This window comes from Xenopus laevis, chromosome 1L (genome assembly GCF_017654675.1).
Source record: "Xenopus laevis strain J_2021 chromosome 1L, Xenopus_laevis_v10.1, whole genome shotgun sequence".
NCBI classification, from domain to species: domain Eukaryota; kingdom Metazoa; phylum Chordata; class Amphibia; order Anura; family Pipidae; genus Xenopus; species Xenopus laevis.
The window spans coordinates 134,205,040-134,224,678 of NC_054371.1; the positions used below are offsets into that span (position 1 = coordinate 134,205,040).

The 19,639-nt window shown below is 38.2% G+C and overlaps 1 protein-coding gene across 2 annotated transcripts in view; it reads left to right on the forward strand.

The window, feature by feature from the left end:
• Positions 1 to 11,287, forward strand: part of ttc39b.L (tetratricopeptide repeat domain 39B L homeolog) — a 49,932-nt gene extending 38,645 nt beyond the window's left edge. The window contains 11 exon segments of one of the 2 annotated variants that reach the window (NM_001094701.1): positions 713 to 778; positions 1,293 to 1,401; positions 1,542 to 1,609; positions 2,309 to 2,368; positions 3,273 to 3,434; positions 4,164 to 4,255; positions 4,841 to 4,961; positions 6,229 to 6,340; positions 8,035 to 8,152; positions 9,001 to 9,117; positions 10,641 to 11,060. In NM_001094701.1, coding sequence (NP_001088170.1) covers positions 713 to 778; positions 1,293 to 1,401; positions 1,542 to 1,609; positions 2,309 to 2,368; positions 3,273 to 3,434; positions 4,164 to 4,255; positions 4,841 to 4,961; positions 6,229 to 6,340; positions 8,035 to 8,152; positions 9,001 to 9,117; positions 10,641 to 10,749 — 1,134 coding nt within the window. In that variant the 3' untranslated portion in view covers positions 10,750 to 11,060. 2 annotated transcript variants of the gene reach the window in all.
• Positions 11,288 to 19,639: the final 8,352 nt, after the last annotated feature.

Here is a 19,639-nt window from a genome sequence, read left to right on the forward strand (position 1 = left end):
TTGGCAATGCCCTTTTTATTCCACAATTCCTTTTCTTCTTCCTTTTACATTGCCCTTGCACTGATTTCATGACAAAGGTCTCAAGGAAGGCCAAAATGTTGGACTAGCAAATAAACTTTATTTCTAAATATTACATTAAGTATAACATTAAATTAATATTAAATATGGTGGTAAGGTAAATGGTAAAAAGGTTCATATAGGCAATGTTTCAGACCCTTGAGGGACCAAAACATAGATAGAAAAAAAAAACAGTTTAACTAGTCTTATGAGTTCTCTATTTTTTTTTTTCTCATATTTTTATACTTATGAACATATAGAGCACCAAGGCATTATCTAGGTATCAGGGCCCAGTTCCAAAAATATAGATAGCGCACACTCCAGGACTTGAACTTAACCACTTTTATTAAATATTATTAGTGTGTGTGTGTATATATATATATATATATATATATATATATATATATATATATATATATATATATATTAAACAATATGTAATAAAGAATTTTCAGTTTATAGTATGCATCCATGTACTACATGAAATCTTTGTCAAAGTAAGGGTTTTACTTTAAAACAAAACACACACCACAAACACCACAACCCAAAGGCATTTATAAAGTATTGAACTCAAATACAATTTAAGCAGGGATAATCTTGCCTAACATTAGGTTGTGTTCTTTCTCTTAATATATTCATTCTTTTCCCACTACAGATGCTTTCCCTGTTGCCTTCACGGGTTCTCAGACTTCTGGAATTCATTGGATTTTCAGGCAACAGGGTAACTTCCCAATCATTACTGCTATATAATAGCACAACAAAGTATTTTCTAAGATTGTGTTCAATATTATAAAAATATGCTGATAACATATAATAACATATGTTGCTATAGTTTGGATAATGTACATCTTATAAACTAAATATTTCCAGAGATGCCCTGCTATGCTCTACAGTTTTCAGCAGGGGGTAATGAGAAAGAAAAAGCATAATTATCAGTAACCAGAGTTTTTGTACAGTAACCAAAATGATCACTAAATTCTAATGTGTTTTCTTGTATTTTTGATGTTCGGCCCGCAATCCTTATAATACACAAAAGACACAGTGTTGTAACAGAAAATACACTTCTCAATTGAAGCACAGAATTACTTTTTAATCAATCAAGTAATTGTTAAGTACTTTCTGATGCTGCTTTGCTTTACTAATTGTAACACATTGTTTTAAAAAAAACAATAATAGTTTGATGTTCCAACTTAAGTCATTCTATGCAATATTCCTATTCTTTTTGTGTCTTTTAGGAACTTGGCCTTTCCCAGCTACGTGAAGGGGCATCTGGCAGTAGTATACGAGCAATATTATGTGTCCTTACCCTTTTATTCTATCATACCTATATTTCACTAATACTTGGTAAATCTTTCTCACACTTTATTTTTCTTGTGCAAATCCTTGCCTGTAAATATAGATTGATAGTTTTCTATTTAAAAAATGTGTGTGAATATACAAAACCATTAATATTGCTTTATTAAAATGCTGTACCTGTATTTCAGGTACTGGGGAAGCCAATCTTGAAGAAGCGGAAGCTCTACTTGAACCCTACCTCAAGAAATTTCCCAATGTATGTGATCTGTTCTTCTCAACTTTGGTTAACGGTGACCTGTCACTCAAAAAAAAAAATATTCCAAATCTTATTTTATCACTTTCAGTCAAACAAAAGAAACTTTAATTAAACTATATAAATCATTTGAATCTTGTTTACTTCAGTCTGGAAATTCATAACTGTAGAAAGCCGGTAGGAGCCATTTTGTGGACACTGTTAATAAGGCAAGCCTTGCAGCATCTCAAAATCTTGTTGTGCACCAGAATGGGGGGCCTGATATCCATCCTCATGCCCTGGCTACACATGGTTAAGAGAACGGGGGAGTGCAGTGAAATCTAGTAAGTGCAAGTAATTACTTGCCCTGTTCTATGCCTAAGGAGGACCAGGAAATATTTGATTGACAGCTGAGATTTTTAAATGAGTTAAACCGCTATGAATGCTTTAAAAAAAATTATTTGGATTTTATGTTTAATTTGAAAAGGACTTTTATTATACAACTTTTTCTGTCTGGGTGACAGGTCCCCTTTAATTTGATTATTTTGATCACCGATCACTGGATACTAGAACGGGAGAAATAAAATATAATGTCCATATTGTGTCTTTTAGCCATTGGTGTAGTTCTATAGTTAGTATCATATTATTATACAGTAAATATTATATTACAATGGATGTTTATTGCTAAACATTTGAGGATATTTTCTCTGCCTTGCTTTTCAGGGTTCTATAATCCTGTTTTATGCTGCCAGGATAGACATACTTAAAGGACGTTTTGAACAGGTATATAGATCAGTAATTTTTCCTTATTTCTTTTTTTTGCTTTAAGGGTGAAAATTGATTAAAGCAGACATTATAAAGAAAGGCGTAAGACCTAAAATGAGGAATTTTAGGGTAACCAAATAAAAACAGATTGTAGCTTTACTGTACTGTAGCCCTCCAGCAGTTGCTTTAAACATCCTGATGTACAAAAGTAGTGTTGGCAACTGCAGAGTAAATGCTGCAATCTCTAATCTTTAACTTTTCATCCCCTTTGTAAGGATGTTGATTACTTTCAATCCAGCCATCTGGGTTTGTATGAGTATTCTAAATTGATTATTTTAATCCAATTTAGTTATGTAAATCCAGTCCTGAAGATGGTAAGCATCAGAAAAAATTGCTTTGGGAAAATATTCTACACGTTATCCCCCACGCAGTGGGAAAAGCACACAAAAAGACAACAACCAGCCCAAATTGAAGCACCTGGCTGATTCAAATCTGAACCCTTAAAATCACGAGACTTAGTAATGCGGTTCAGTAAATTGTCAATTGTGCATGCACATCTTCACTCCCATCCCTGAATAATGCTCATACAAAATATGATTCACATGCAGTTTAGGATTCAGACAAATCCTTTATAGAAGGTTTGATATTTGGAAAAATTGCATGATTAGTAAAAATGCCTTTGAACAAAATCTGTTAGAAGTTATACTTTGGGTTAAAAAAGCTATAGAAGCTATAAATCATTTTCAGCAGCAGCAATCATATGTTACTATTGGAGTTTTCCCCTTAAAATAATATAACATGATTTAGCAGTATAGTTTTGTGTCATTATTCGCGGTATAAGATTTGCTTGGGGCACCATAACAATGTTTAGAATTTAATGGAATTCTGTTTTTTTCACCTTTTATTGTCTTTCAATCTGCAGGCACAGGAGACTTTCCAGAAATGCATTGTTTCTCAACAAGAGTGGAAGCAGATCCACCATCTTTGTTACTGGGAGCTAATGTGGTGCCATTCTTTCCAGCAAGATTGGCTTCAGGCATATCGTTATGCAGATCTGCTCTCCAAAGAAAGCAAATGGTCTAAGGTATGTGTAAAATGGTACATGCATTTTATAGCAGCGTGAATCAAATTGTTGTAAGGCCTCATTAAACATTTTGATCCCCTTAAACATCACTTCAGCACAGCTTGCAAATCACCTTTCATTTTCAGCCTCTTGTTTGAAAGACAGTGTTTTTACAGTTCTGATGTTGCATATACCTGTAATACTAACTATAAGTTCAGTAGTGATATTTTGAATGGGTGAGTTCAGGGGATAGACTGTAATAAGTGTGTGAGGTTGTCTACCAATCCTTTTGCTAGAAAGCTTATGTGACAGAAGAAAACCATTCATATAATGGGTATATTATATATGTCATACACAAGATTCATTTTATTACTTTTGGGTATGTCTTTTTATAGCATGGAATGTGCTGAACCTAGAATAATAAGACTGATGGGCTCATTTAGGAAATAAACACAAGCCTCCATGTTTTTTATACTGTGCACCATGAACACCCATTGTCTTTACCCGTGAATGCAGCACTGCATTCATGGGGAGGGGAATATTTCCTGCCCCTTAAATGGCATGAGATTATTGTGAGTATGCAACTGTGCCACAGATATTTAGTGACTACAGTTCTTAGCATTGCCCCCTAACTTCTGCTGAAAACTGTATTCCATCAATATGAAATCTGTTTGTAGTGCTCCTGGCCCCCGTGCCAACAAGATTTTTCTGACTAATTCTGGTTTAAAGTAAAACAAATCCTCTTTTTAGGCAACATATGTGTTTCAAAAAGCAGCACTCCTGAGCATGCTTCCAGAAGACGTGGTTAAAACAACAGGAGAGGATATCGTTGCTTTGTTCAGGTAAGGAATAACATGCTGAATGTGAAAAGATATATCTAGTTAAGTATATTACAAAAATCTCTGAATCCTACCTTGATTTCAAGTAATGGGAAACTTGGTAGACTGCAAAGCAGAAGTTGCATATGTTTCACCATTCACACAACCACAAATGGACATGCTTTAAAGTATGGCAGTGCAGGGTTATCTAACTCTTAAAACCTGGGGTCTGGAATCACTGCTCCAGCTGGGGTAAAATTCAGTCTACACTTTAGCTCTCTTTGCCACTACCACATGATGTGTAATTTAGATCCCAGGATATCCACTGGAGCCATGTAGCTGCTTGAATTTACTATGGTACATTCATTTAGTGTACATAGAGGAAACTGTGCTTACAGCCTGACATACACCATTGCTGTAAAGAACCTCAATAGCAACATTGAGTGCTACCATATGGCACATTTCACTTGTATTGACATGTACAAAACAAAATATAAGAATATATGTGCAAATAATATGTTGGATCTCCATACTGTACATATACTGTATATTTGTACGTTGTATATATGTACACAAATACATAATACTTACTGAAGTTCCATTTTTAAGGCAAGTAGAGAGTTTGAAACAACGGATTGCAGGAAAGTCCATCCCAACAGAAAAATTTGCTGTGCGGAAGTCCCGACGATATATCTCTGACAATCCCGTGAAACTGACACTGCCTGCATTGGTAAGATGCGCTGCATATGTACATATTCTCATTCGATTTTGGGTCTGTGGTCTTTCTAGATGTGCAAGTCTAGTAAGATGTCTGTGCAATGTCAACAGAAATGTTCTGGGCTTCCAGATATTTTGGGGCCCTGTACAAGCCAATAGTTAGTGTACACTAAACATTTTATGTCTTTATGATCTTACCCAAGTGAGAGCTTACACTGTAAGGTAGCTCTCATGACATTCTGCCGAGTTCTGCCTATTACCTGTGTAGCTGTTTAAAATGCCCCAATGTCCATTACATTTTCATAAAATCCCTCATGCCCCCAGAACTCCAGATGACCAGATCTATCTTAATGTACCGCAGTCCCTTTCTAAAGATAAATTGGGCTTGTCATCCTTACATCTTCTGGATGGATCTGTAGTGTAGGAGGGGGTGAACTTGTTCTATCTATATTGGATTTTTTTTAAGCATTTTTTTCAGTGTATATACTTTTTTATACACAACAGTGAATAGACTGTGAGTATAAGCTATAAGAAAATATACTAGAGCACACTACATGCTTATCTATCTGTCCAATTGCTTAATGGTGCACACTACAGTTGAAGCAGAGGATGCCATATTTGAGACTGCACTGTGCATTTACAACTGACATTTACATTCAACTCTACTATATTTGTTCAGCACATGGACATACAGTATGTTATACTGCACAGCAATGTTTTTTCCCACTTCATGTTGCTTTTATACTTTTTACTGTAATTAAAGAAGGAAAGCTACCTAAGCAGTTTATTGCCAATAGATAAGCCACAATAGTGCAAGCTATAACACTTTATTTAATCTGCTGAATGCTTAACATACCTGAGTAAACTGCTCTAGATGCTCTCTGTTCAGGATAGCAGCTGTCATATTAGTTTACTCATAGCTCTGGGCTCAGATTACAGCAGGGAGGGGAGGAGGGGGAGAGGAGCAAACTGAGCATGCTCAAGCCCTGCCCTTCAGGTTTATACTGAAAACAGGAAGTCTGATACAGAAGCCAATGTGTACACAATAGAAGGAAAGAAATGCAGTGTTTCTTTTGACAGAGGACTCGGAACAACATTACTTTGAGGGTTTACTGGTGTATTTATATAGACCTTTCTGATAAAGCTTACTTCGATTTTTTAGCCTTGCCCTCTCCTTTAAAGTTGCTACATTATATATAAAAAAAGTTATGGCCTGACATTGTATTAGCTGGTAATGGTTCCAGAAAAATCAAGTTTAATTGTTTGTTTTTATTTTACAGGAAATGATGTATGTATGGAATGGATTCACAATAGTGGGTAAAAGGGCTGACCTAACAGAAAATGTGTTAGTTACCATCGAAAAAGCAGAGGTTGCTTTACAGAATGAAACAAGTAAGTGATGACCTTAAGTGACCGTCAACTCATACATTTGTTATTAAATTGTTCATTTTCAATAAGAGCTTAATGTTCAGCCTCTATGGCGCTTTGTTTTGTCCTTTAACACGGGCAAATGTTTCTTTTAAAATGACCCTTTCATCTGATAAAGAGCTTCTGTTTGAAATTCTAGTGTTTGGTAGATTATTGTTGAAACAAAAATTGAATCTGAGAAAGTTACAGGGACATTTGGTATATATCTAGAGGAGTATTTTTCTTTCGTGTGTCTGAGCCGACCCTATACTTGTAGGGATGCACCATATCCACTATTTTGGATTTGGCCGAACCCCCGAAACCTTCGCAAAAGATTCAGCCGAATACCGAACCTAATCCTAATTTGCATACGCAAATTAGGAGTGGGAAGGGGAAACAATTCTTAACTTCCTTGTTTTGTGACAAAAAGTCACACAATTTCCCTCCCGTCCCTAATTTGCATATGCAAATTAGGATTCGGTTCGGCCGGGCAGAAGGATTAGAATCTTGGATTCGGTGCATCCCTATATACTTGTAATACTCAATTGACTGGGGTGCAGGCAAAGTTTGTTACTGAGCATCAGTCATACGTCCTCTAAAGGTGGCTACACATGTAGTACGAGGTACGCTGCGTCATACCCATGTAGTATGACCATATTTGTATTGTTCATACAGTAGGAACAGTAGAAAATATAGAGGATCTGCATCTTAAGAGATTGGCCTTACATGGGAACACATTTATGAGACCACAACAATGGCCTCCCAGACCAGCATTAGATCAAGAATTGACTGGAAAGCTTGGAAAATCTTGTTGGGAAATGTCTGATCACAACGTGATCCAATTGATAGTGATATGGGTAGAGGCCATTAGAAGAATAGAAAACCTGTCCACAGTACCTTAAACAGATGACTAATGTGCACAAAGTATATTCATCTCCATGGTTAATTGCAAACCAGATTTTTTTGTACACATTTTAAGAAGATTTCCATTGTTAAAGGAAAACTAAAGCTTAACTATAGAATTTGGGCAGAAATATTGTACAATGTATGTTTTTAGCTTCTATACCAGCCCGAGGCAACCACAGCCCTTTAGCAGTAAAAATTTGTGTCTCCAAAGATGCCCCAGTAGCTCCTCATTTTCTTTTCTGCTGATTCACTGCACATGCTCTGTGCTGCTGTCACTTATTCTGCTTGATGATTTGTCATGAACAGCTGTCCAGAGCACACTGAGCACATGCAGTTTCACTTAGCCCTCTACCAGAATACAGTATGGCGAGCTCCTGTGGCATTTATTGAAGTAAGGGATAATTACTGTGGTAGAGATTATGAACCTTAAGGCTAGTGTAGTAAAATCAGTTTCTAAAATGTGGCTTTCTAGAATTTAGAGTTTAGTTCTCCTTTAAAGGAGATGTGTATCTCTCGAGGTATCTGCACTGAAGAAACATACAGCTACTGTCTTAATAGTTAGGAGAATGTGCAGTAGGTTACAACCCTGACAACTCTTTAGACCTGGTTCTGTTCCCTCAAACTACATTTTTTTTCTCAACTTTTGTTCCTTGAAAATAGGCTGTATACTTAAATGGGTCAGTTGCTGATGTGATACTCTGTAAAGCACTGTGTAAAAGGTGAATATAAGTAAAGGGCAGTAAATACATAACTACTTTCCCTTTTTATTACAGAAGTAACAGAATACCTTGCAGATGACCTGTGTCTTGTTCAGTTACTGAAGGGTGTTTGCTTGAAACACCTCGGTAGATTATTACAGGCAGAACTTTGTTTTAATCAGGTGATACAGAGGCAAGTGAACAAATCTAATTATCAATCATTTGATCACCTCTAAGTGTTTATTTAGAGTTAAGCTTGTATTATGTTGTTGAGATTGCTAGATTATTCAAGGTACCCAAAAGCACTATATTTTATGTTAGATAGGGTTGACATCTGGGGTTAAGGAGCTGCAGAGACCGTATTGATCGAGAGCTGACACAGGGTTAGACACTGGGCAATGCAGAAACCCCTATCCAGGGGGTGCTGAGCATGGCAGAAACTATTCTCCAGGGGGCAATGGAATAGGCTGGGGAGAGGACACTGGAACAGAGTGATGAAGGGGCATTGGAGAAATAACAGTCTGGGAAGCTGTACTTTCATTGTAAATCCTACAGGATGAGAGTTGAATAACAGATCTATAGGAAATGCAGTTTAACAATAATAATAATAATAATAATAATAATCTGCTCAGCTTCCCCATCAAGTAGGAAGTATTTAATGTCATTTTATCACTGCAGATAAAATAAAAAATGCTACTGCTTAAACAGAAGGGGATCTTCCTCCTAAAGGCTGAGATTTTCCTGGAGGAGCCATCAAAATACCTCCATGTAGCCAGAATAAACTCTGTTTTCTTTGCTACCTATATAATGCTAGGCACTGGGCAGAAAGGCACACGAACTGCACTTGAATCTTTATTTTAAATGACCTTACTACTGTAGCGCATAATAGTTTCACCTGTACCAAACATCACACTATTCTAGGGGAATTCCTCAAATGTTTACACTTTTTCTGTTGACTTTCCATTTCCATTGTTTTCCATTATCGAGACGGGATTTTTCATAAACCACAACATTTAAATGATTTGATTCTCTCATTGACAGTGAAAAGAGGGTGAAGTACGACCACTACTTAATCCCATTCACATTTTATGAACTGGGACTGCTTTATAAAGAGCAAGGCGACAGAGATAAAGCCATACGTTACATTGAAACGGCAAAGTAAGTTTTCTGAGGAAAAAAGCACATATATATATATATATATATATATATATATATATATATATATATATATATATATTGCTGTATATAGTACTAATACTTGTTTTTAGTGATGAAAAATGAGCATACTGCAGTATTCTTAGTGTCATCATCCTGGCAATTGCAAAAACTATTCTATATACAGGTATGTGATCCATTATCCAGAAACCCTTTAACCAGAAAGGTCTAAATTAAGGGAAGGCCATCTCCCCTAGACTCCATTTTAATTAAATAATTCAGAAACAATTATTTCCTTTTTTTTAGGGATGCACCAAATCCAAGATTTAGTTCGGGATTCAGCCAAGACCCTTTTTTTGCAGGATTCAGATTTGGCCAAATCAAAGTACCTGGCCAATCCGAATCAAAAAATCACATGACTTTATCACACATCCAAGGAAGTTAAACATTTTTTTAACTGCGCTCTCTCTGTTTCCCCCTTGTGTCCCTTATTTACATATGCTATTTAGGATTTGTTTCGGTATTCAGACAAATCTTTCATAAAGGAAAGTTAGCTGATTCGGCGCGTCCCTAGTTTAGTAAACTTAAGGTATAGAGATCCAAATTACAGAAAGACCATTATCCGGAAAAGCCCAGGTCCCGAGCATTCTGGATAACTGGTCCCATACCTGTATTTATAAATACATACTTAATGAGAATTCACTTGAAATGTTATTTAAGCCCCACAGAGTTCAGTACTGCTGGCTGATTGTTTTATATTTTCTATAAGCAGTGCTTTTCCTATAGACTGTATGGGTATCTTATGCACAAACTTCAACTTTAACGGGAAAGCCTACCCCAAAATAAAAAACAAAAATTTGAATAAAAGAAACCATAATTCTAAGCAACTTTCCAATACACGTGTATTAAAAATGTTCAGCACTTTTAAAGGCTTTTTGTCAAAACAATTGCTATTGAAAGCTGCATTTGCTTTACTTTTTAAACAAAGTCTTGGTTCCCCAGCAAAGACAGCTGCCTTGTCTTACATTGTATCAACAGTCTGAGCCATCAGCGCAGAGAATATAGACACTGATTTCAATAGAAATACATATACAATTAACTTAAAAACCATTGAAAGTTTGTAATAGATGTATATTAGAATTGTGCTTTCTTTTCTTAGACACATTTTTATTTTGGGGTTGGTTTGCCCTTTAAGCACTGGAAATAATTCTCACAATACCATATCTCCAAACATTCCCAACTGAAAAATGCCCCTATCCACTCTGACCAGGTTCAGTTGCACCTGTGTAAAAGCAGAAAAGATGTTTACTTTATTCACCCCAAAATATGTTTAGCAGATAGTCCACCTCATCTCAAAAGCTCGTAAGAGTTGGTGTGGAAAAGGTTCTAATCCCAAGTCTATAAAGGTTACCGTTGCCCAGTATACAGTAAGATCACTCTAACAAATCTAAAAATCTAAAGAATGACTGTTTTTTTTATAGAATGCTTGAAATGCCTACAGTTAACCAGTAAATCTTACATTACAGGGGCAACTACAAAGACTATTCCCTGGAGTCCAGGCTACATTTCAGAATCCATGCAGCACTCAGTAGTTTAAAAGGCTCACCTGTTTCAACTCCTACAACTCCATCGTAAACGCTGAACATCAGAAAGACCAAACACCTGTATAAAGAGGAGAAAGCAAACCTATATTAATTCTAATGTAATGACTGTTATCCTGTGTGATTTCTTTTTTCTTGGTGTCGTGTGTAGCTGTTCTTTTCCAATGGTAATTGTATAATAGAGACATACATATAGACATTTATATCTATGTACGATACTTAAAAGAGTGAAAAATATATATATATATATATTTTGTTTCATGACAAAAGATAAATTTATGCTGGTTCTGACTTGAAAGAGAATATTTCCGACATTTCCTGCTGCAATAAAGTCAGATAAACGTGTATTTGTGATGTTTGCATTGGCAATTAGTTATTATGTTTCTGCTGTCGCCAGTTGTTACAATGTAGAGCTACAACCTGGCTTTCTGAGCTGCCTCTGGAAACTGCAGAGAGAGGAAAATGAGGCAAATTAGTTTTTAAAATAGAAAAGGAGTTGTAAAAGAAAGCAACTGAAAAATGATACTTCATTATTTTTGATGTTGAATATTAAAACAATTAAACTTGAAAAATTGGAAGTGAACTACATCATTTAAGCAACCACTCATTTAAAATAGCTGCACATCTATCTGTCTGGATAATTAAAGGTCAACAAAAAACAAGTCTAGACTTTTATGTTTTCAACTTCTATTCCAGCCTAAAGGTGGCCATACACACAGGGCCGCCATCAGGAGGGCACAAGGGGTATAATTGTACCGGCCCCGGGCAAAGACTTGCAGCTGTGCTGCAGTCTTTGAAATAGAGCCGCCGAAGCCATGCCGCCTCTTCCTGAACCACTGAAGTTACGAGAAGAGCCGAACTGTCAAAGTCGTGAAAAGACCTGAAGTGACGAACAGAGCCGAACTTGAAGTCTTAAAGCCAAAGTCCCTAAAAGAGCCGAATATAAAGTCCTGGAGCCGCGAAAAGACCCGATGTCATGCAAGGAGCTGAAGTTCACGTCCTAAAGCCACGAGTTCAGTTCTACTGAGCACCAATGTGTGGTTTTTGTTTTTTTTTTAAAGCCCTAGCCTTTTTTTTTCTTCTTTAACTTGTAAGGGGGGCCCTGGCGCCAACATTTTTTATTGACATATAGGGGGCCCTGACCACCAATGATTTTTTAAAAATGTTTGTGGGACCCTGTCTGCCATTTTTTTTTTTATTATAAGGGGGCCCTGACCACCAATGGCTTTTTTGAACCTGTGAGTGAGGGGGTTTACCGTTTTAACACTGGTATGGACTTTTAACTGTGGTGGTAGGGTGGGTGGGGACTAGGGGGCCCAGAAAATGTTGCTGTACGGGGCCCCGTGATTTCTGATGGTGGCCCTGCATACACGCACAGATATCGTATGAAACTAAGTTTAGCGTGGTGGGAGATGAGGCGACTGATATTGACAAAAGACTTGGATATCTGTTGTCTCCTCGATTGCCAAGATGCAAAATTTGGATTGTGAAAAACAGCAAGGGGATACTGCTGAATCATCCGATAAAGGTAGAAATCTATTGTTTCAACCTATTTGACAATTCATCTCTGCACAATTGTAGTGAAAAGCAATGGTTGCGATGAAATATCGTAATTGTAACATGTATGGGCACCTGAAGACCACCATAGCCTTTTTCATCATCGGTACCTAATGAGCTGCCCCAAGAAACACCTCATCATCTTCTTTTCTGCTGGTTTAGGACATATGCTCTGGGCTGTACTAAACAAAAACTGAAATTCACATTCACTGATAAGTAATTGAGATTCACATTACATGGCATGGCCAGAGCTGCAAAATGTGTGTGCGCTATCTAAATACATGTTAATAATGGCACCATGAGACCATGGTGTTCTACATCTAAACTAAAAAGCCCTGTAGCATTAGCTACTATACAATGTTATTATCCTTACTGCTATAGATATAGCTGTACAGCCTGTATAAAGCTATGCACAGTGATGCTATATTGAACTCTCTTAAAGGAGAATCGAACCCTTTTTATTAAAATCCCCTACCCTTCATAGACCCCCTCCTTGCTCCCCCCCAGCCTAGTTGTTACCCTGGGTAAATGCCCCTAACTCTTTACTTACCCCGCGTTGCAGATTTAGGGCATCGGAGTTCATGGGTGCTATCTTCTTCTCTTTGGGAAGAGAGCGGTGTATTGGCACATGCGCTGTTGGCACAATCCAATCCCAAACAACTGTGAATCCCCCGAAAGCCACAGAATTGGCCAAAGCGCCGGAAGAAGACAATGGCACCCGTGAACTCCGATGCCCTAAATCTGCAACAAGGGGGTAAGTAAAGAATTAGGGGAATTTACCCAAGGTAACACTTAGGCTGGGGGGGGGCAGGGAGAGGGGTCTGTGTAGGGTAGGGGGTTAGGTGATTTTAATAAAAGGGTTTGGTTCTCCTTTAAAGGGGTTGTTCACACTTTTTTCAGTTCAATTATTTTAAGATTGTTACCCAGAATTAAAAACCTTTTTTTCAATTACTTAAAATTATTTATTTTTTAGTTTTTTCAGAATCGAAGTATAAAGTTGAATGTTCGTGTCTCTTTTGTTCAGTTCAGTGATTCAGGCGCAGATTCTGAACTGTTACAATTTTGCAACATTTAGTTGCTATATTTTTCAGCAGCATCTCTGGAGTATTAGCAACTATTGTGTCAATTCTAACAGCTGACTGTAATGAAACCCAGAGATTCTGCTCAGCAGGGACAAAGATAAGAAATGTATCAACTAAACGTATCAATTTAGAACAGTTTACAGGGTCGGCGACCCACGTCCCCAGAGCTGCTTTAGAATATTACACTTCAATATTAGAAAAACGGCGACACATAGAAAATAGAAAGTAATTGTAAAAATACGTTATTTCTGATCTGAACACCACGCTCCCGCCCCCCGCATGCCCCAGTAGCAGAGGGGAGAGCGACTAGGGGTAGGCAGAAGACCCATTGACAGCTAATTGCCCAGCTCCCCCCTATCTTTGTGCCCTAAGCAGGTGTTTCTTCTGACTACCGCTAGTTCCAGCCCTGCTTCTATTCCATTACTCGTTCCTTTCACATTCTAATGTGATGTGAATTGTGCCTGATCCCTCTTTCTCCTGCTTCCACAGCTTTACCCGTGGCCCTAAGCTGCAATTCGAGAGCCAAAGACATTCAGTGGGGTTTTCTTTGAGAATGATTGGTGGTTTAGCAAAAGCTGGGTGAATGCAACTTTGGTATCACTACCATTCACTGAGGGCGTATTGGCAAAATGTGAAATTATTTATCAGCCAGTGAAGAAAAAAAGTGCACCTTCTTTTTTTTGCCACAGCAGTAGTGGTCTGGGGCTGGTTTTCATGGTTTGGACCCCCAATTCTAGTGAAAGCAAACCCTAAGGCTACAGTGTACAATGACATTCTTGAAAATTCCATATTATCTACTTTGTGGGAACAGTTTGGCTTTTCTGTTATTCCCTTGCAGTGACAGAAATAGGGGTAGGTAGAAGAGACATGTGCCTAGGGTGCAATGGTAGGGTGTAATGGTGGGAAGTGTGTTGGTACATAGCTCTTCTTTTTGCTTAACCGTACTCCAGACTCTACTCCCCTGGCTGCCAGCTGTCTCCTGATACTTTTAGTGTCAGCACGCATGCACACTTGCTTCAACATCACTGCACATGTATACTCATTATTGAGTGAGACTGGTGTGGGGTGAGCTGGGTAGTGTAGGATGCCCGACTGACTTGGCACTGCACTGCCAGTCTCACATAAAGCAAGGTCCATACAGAAAGCATTTGCTGAAATGGAAGTTGCAGAACTTAAGAAGCACAGAGTCCTGGCCCCAATCCAGCTGAACAGCTGTGGGATGAATTGGAAAACTGATGTGGGCCAGGCTTGATCCCCAACATTAGTACCCAATTTCCCTAATGCTGACTTTTTAGGCCTTCGCCAGCATACAAGCATTTCAATGTATGATTTATGGGTGCCTGGTGCCTTATAAACACAGTAAAAATACTGCACCTACATCAAACACATTTGGGCACATTGTGCCATGTTCAATCACATTTCACATAGACACAGTATGTTTACAGCATTTAAAATGGACCTGAATGCAATCCCTCTAATAGGTACAAGACTACTGCTGCCCATGTGTTTAGGGGGTACTTAAATGCAAGTTACATTAGCAATAAAAATGCCATGTTTATGTAGTACATAGTAGTACACTCCTACAGTATTTAATGCCCCTGTACTTGAAACTTGCTGTGTGGCCAGAAAACTTGACAGGGTCAAAATGTGTTAAATAGTACTTTCTGCATTTGGGGAAGGTAAAACAATCCCCCCTGCACTTGTTATCAGCACATATACTATTCCTCATTTGAAATATACTATTTATGCCAGTAATGCCACGATGTAATTGTTACAAAGCACCTATGTTATGTACCTACCAAATAGTTCAGAAAATCACTCCATTTGCAATGCTATCCACTAGATGGCAGAAATGTCACATGTAAACACAGGCAATGGTATCATGATGGTTATATGCTGATATTTAAGGTAACAATTCATTCTTACTTGCTTGACTGGAGGAAGAAAACAGACCTCTAGATCCCTGTATTCCAAAATAATTTGTTAGTTACGATAAAACATTTCACCAGAATCGATTCACAGGTAACGATAAACAGCAGGGAAAACACTCCTTTACATGGGTTTCAATTGCGCCGTCATACATCGCATGTAATAAAACACCTTACTGGAAAAATCAGTTATTTTTTACTAGTACCACCTTCAAGCTGGTATTGCAAAATGCAACATTTTTATTCTACATGGCGCCCTTAAAGATGTGACTCAGATTTAATAAATGACATCGAGTCAATAGCCTCCACTCTCCAGCTACTGCTCATATTTAAGCTCATATAAGTGAGAAAGATTGGTGCTTTAGGTCCTCAACTTTATTACAAGCAGGACAGGGTTAAAACACTACTCAGTGTCATTGACTTGCACAGATAGGCATTTTATAAAAGAAAAAAGAACTGTTAAACCTATCCACTATTGCTGAAATGTATAGCAGTAATACTGTACTTATACTATACTACAGTTGTTGATATTTAACAATACAGTGGAACCCTGCTTTTATGTTTTCCTGGGGACCACGCAAATATATGAAGATCCAGGAAGAGAAGAAGGACAGCGAAGAGCCAAAAATATTGGCACATAGCATGCATAGGATGGAGGAAAAAAGGGGTAATTACAGTAGGTACAGCCAGTCTTGTTAAAAATCACGTGGGAAAACTGGGCTGCAAGCTAATTGGATAAAAGTTGCCGCAGTATAAGTCACAGTGGGGGCTATAAATAGGGCTTATCAGGTAGGCATCTGTAGGCCATGATACTGTTGAACAAAGTTTAGTTACACTGTCCCACAGCGCCCCCTATTTTTTTTTTTTAAAAGAAGTTGCTAAAGAACAATTATAGATGCAAGAAAAGTCACCAATGAGAATTCTACTGATTAAATAACTTCAATTCAAGAGAATTGACCAATGAGAATGCCGATTTCCAGTAGTATGTCAGGCATGTCCTGTTATCTTATATATAGAGATTTTTTTTATTCATTATATTACACTGGAATCAGACATGGAATTAAGGACAGACTTGGTCAGTGTTGGGAAACTCTGCTTAAAGCTTCCAACTCAAATTGCTGGAACAAAGAACATAGAGCCAGAGTTATACAGATCAGCTGGAATTCTCATTGGTGGATGTTTTGCATATTAATGCAGCCGCTGGCCATGGTTATCTGGGGAGAAGTTTTGGAAAAATTGAATTGTGCAATGTTGCTTTAAGAAAACAACCCTGATAGTGCTGGACTATAGCTCCCAGCATGCCTCATTATATAGTGCTTATGATTAAGAGCAGCTGTGCCCAAAACGCGTCAAGCTACTATGCAGCATGCTTTTAAAATTGATTACCGTATATACTCGAGTATAAGCCGCGTTTTCAGCCCCAAAATGTGCTGAAAAAGTCTATCTCGGCTTTCTCAGGTCATAATGAGAAAGAAGCAACTGGATCATGATAGGTGTGTAGTAGACCTACAATCCGATTACAAAGGGATAGGTTTGTTTGATTCTGTATCATAACCTGTAATACCAAGCCTTTGTAAATAAGTAAAATGCCTGCCTGTCAGTCTTTGTTGTGCCTCAGGCACCAACTGGCAGCCTAGTGCTGAAGATACCGTTTTGCTTGTCTAACGGTCTTAGTTGTGTCTAGGCTTATACTCAAGCCAATAAGTTTTCCCAGTTTTCGTAGGTAAAATTAGGTACCTCGGCTTATACTCGGGTCGGCTTATACTCAAATATATATGGTAATAAAGATTGTTGGCTTTTACCCTACTATACGGTGTGCAGAGTTTCATCCTACCTTCTCCTTCACTTCATTATATAGTATAGTATTCTGGGATTTGTAGTCCAGCCACAACTTAGTAAAGTTTGGTTGAGCAGTGCAAATGTAGCAGGGTTTAGAACCCCTTTAGGTTTATTATATACTATATATATTTACAAAAATGTACCTCCTATTGTAAAATATGAGCCTATTAGAAGTGATCAAGGAGTACCATGACTAAATATAGGTCAGGGGATCCCTTTGCACCTTTCAATCACCTTTCTATGATTCTGAGGATATCCCATTCACTTTTTTTAACCTCCCTCTCCCTCCAGGATAGAAACCACACAGTCTGGAAACGACTGCAGTATTGTAACAAACACCTAGGGGCAGATTTATAAGAGGTCGAAGTGAAAATTCAAATGAAAAAAATTCACATTTCAAGCTAATTTTTGTGTACTTCGACTAGGGAATAGTCCAAATTTAGAAATTTATCATGTACTGCCTCTTTAAAAATTCGACCATTCACCATCTAAAACCTGCCGAATTGCTGTTTTATTCTATGGGGGACCTCCTAGAACCTATTTGGTATCAGTTAGTGGAAAAATCTAAGGTTTCATATGATTCTCATATGATTCTAATTCAATCGAAAACGGCCAAAAAAAACCAATTTAATTTCAGTTGGTCTTTTTGAATTCGAATTCCGAGGTTTTTCAAATTCGAAATTCAACCCTTGATAAATCTGCCCCCTACTCTATAAATCTTGTTTCCCTTAAATTGAGGACATTTTCTGTTTTTTTTCGGCAGTGGGGTGCATTCCCTAGAAGTAAAGCAAATCAGTTAAAATGTTTAACATATCAATAATATGAGAGGGAAGCTGCATTTGCAGGTTTTGAAGTGAAGTGAGCAATGTAAACAGCAGTGTGCAGTGACCCCAAGTAATGAGTTTCAGATGAAAGCTGTCTGCTATGGGAACAAAGCAAGATGAGTCAGTTAACTTTTAAGGTCACACACACACAGATCTTATATGAGGTGCAAGGAAAAAAGTGACAACACAAGTTCTATAAAGTTAATAAGTTACATCCTGCTGAATTCCATAAAACGAACGTGTTTGTGAGAGCACTCTGCTTCCATTGTCTCCAATTATTTGCTTTGCTAAGATGTCAGATGTTAAAGAGTCCTACTGATGAAATGCAGCTCTAAAGCTGGTCTCACATGGGCTGAGAAGAGGAATATCCAAGTCAACATTCAGTGGGCCTGATATTAGCCCAAGCTGCCCAATCATATTGAAGGCATCATGGATAGTGCAAACCAATGACCTGATATAAATATGCACATCATCAGTTGAACTGGGTTTCTATTTTGAATGTTACTCTACCTCCCGAGAATAAATGGCCACATTAATTATTTAAGGAAGTCACACATGAACAGATGGCCATACAGTTCAGTATATTGATTTAACTGCACAGAAAAGATATATGATTGTGGTCATAACATAAGTCTATGACCTTGCTAAAGTGGATGGGAGCGGGGTTGGACTGGGGTGTGACAGGCTCATTGGGATTCCTACCCCAGGGGCCCTCACACCCCCTCTGGAGCCCCCACCGAGCGGCCACTTAGACACCGACAGTCCCCTCCCTGCTCACACCTTTACTTACTTCTGGCAGGATTTGTGGAGGTCAGCTGGGGTACAACAGCAGAGGGCAGGTGGGAATCGGGTTTGGATCGTGGGGCCTATTGGGTTTTTTCCACAGGTCCAGTTCAACCCTGGATGGGAGGCATCTGGTGGCAAAAAATGACCAAACAGCCAAATAGAATGACTAAATAAGTGCACTGGAATAGACCATCACCAACATCTGTACACTGGAAGTGGCTGTGTTATTATGGAATCAACAAACCTGTATTAAAGAATGCAGTGTATTTTTCATAAACTTCGTGTTGAAAGGATAAAAACAAAAATAGACTCTAACACAGTGATCCCCAACCAGTAACTCGTGAGCAACATGTTGCTCTCCAACCCCTTGGATGTTGCTCTCAGGGTCCTCAAAGCAGGTGCTTATTTTTGAATTCCAAGCATGAAAGCAAGTTTTAATTGAATAAAAACTAAGTATAGTGCCAAGTAGAGCCTCCTGTAGGCTGCCAGTCCACATAGGGGCTACCAAATAGCCAATCACAGCCCTTATTTGGCATTCCAAGGGACTTTTTCATGTTTGTGTTGCTCCCCAACTATTTTTATATTTGAATGTGGCTTACGGGTAAAAAAGGTTGGGGACCCCTGCTCTAACACCTACTCCTTAAATGTTATTTCCTAGAGGAAGCACTTAGCTAGACATCCTCTGCACTAACAACCCCTTTATGCACCTGCTCTCTACCCCCTTTTTATTTCTTTTGTTGTTGCTAGGGATGTAGCGAACGTCGGAAAAAAAGTTCGCGAACATATTCGCGAACTTGCGCAAAAATGCGAGCGGTTCGCGAACGGTTCGCGAACCCCATAGACTTCAATGGGAAGGCGAACTTTAACATCTAGAAAAGACATTTCTGGCCAGAAAAATGATTTTAAAG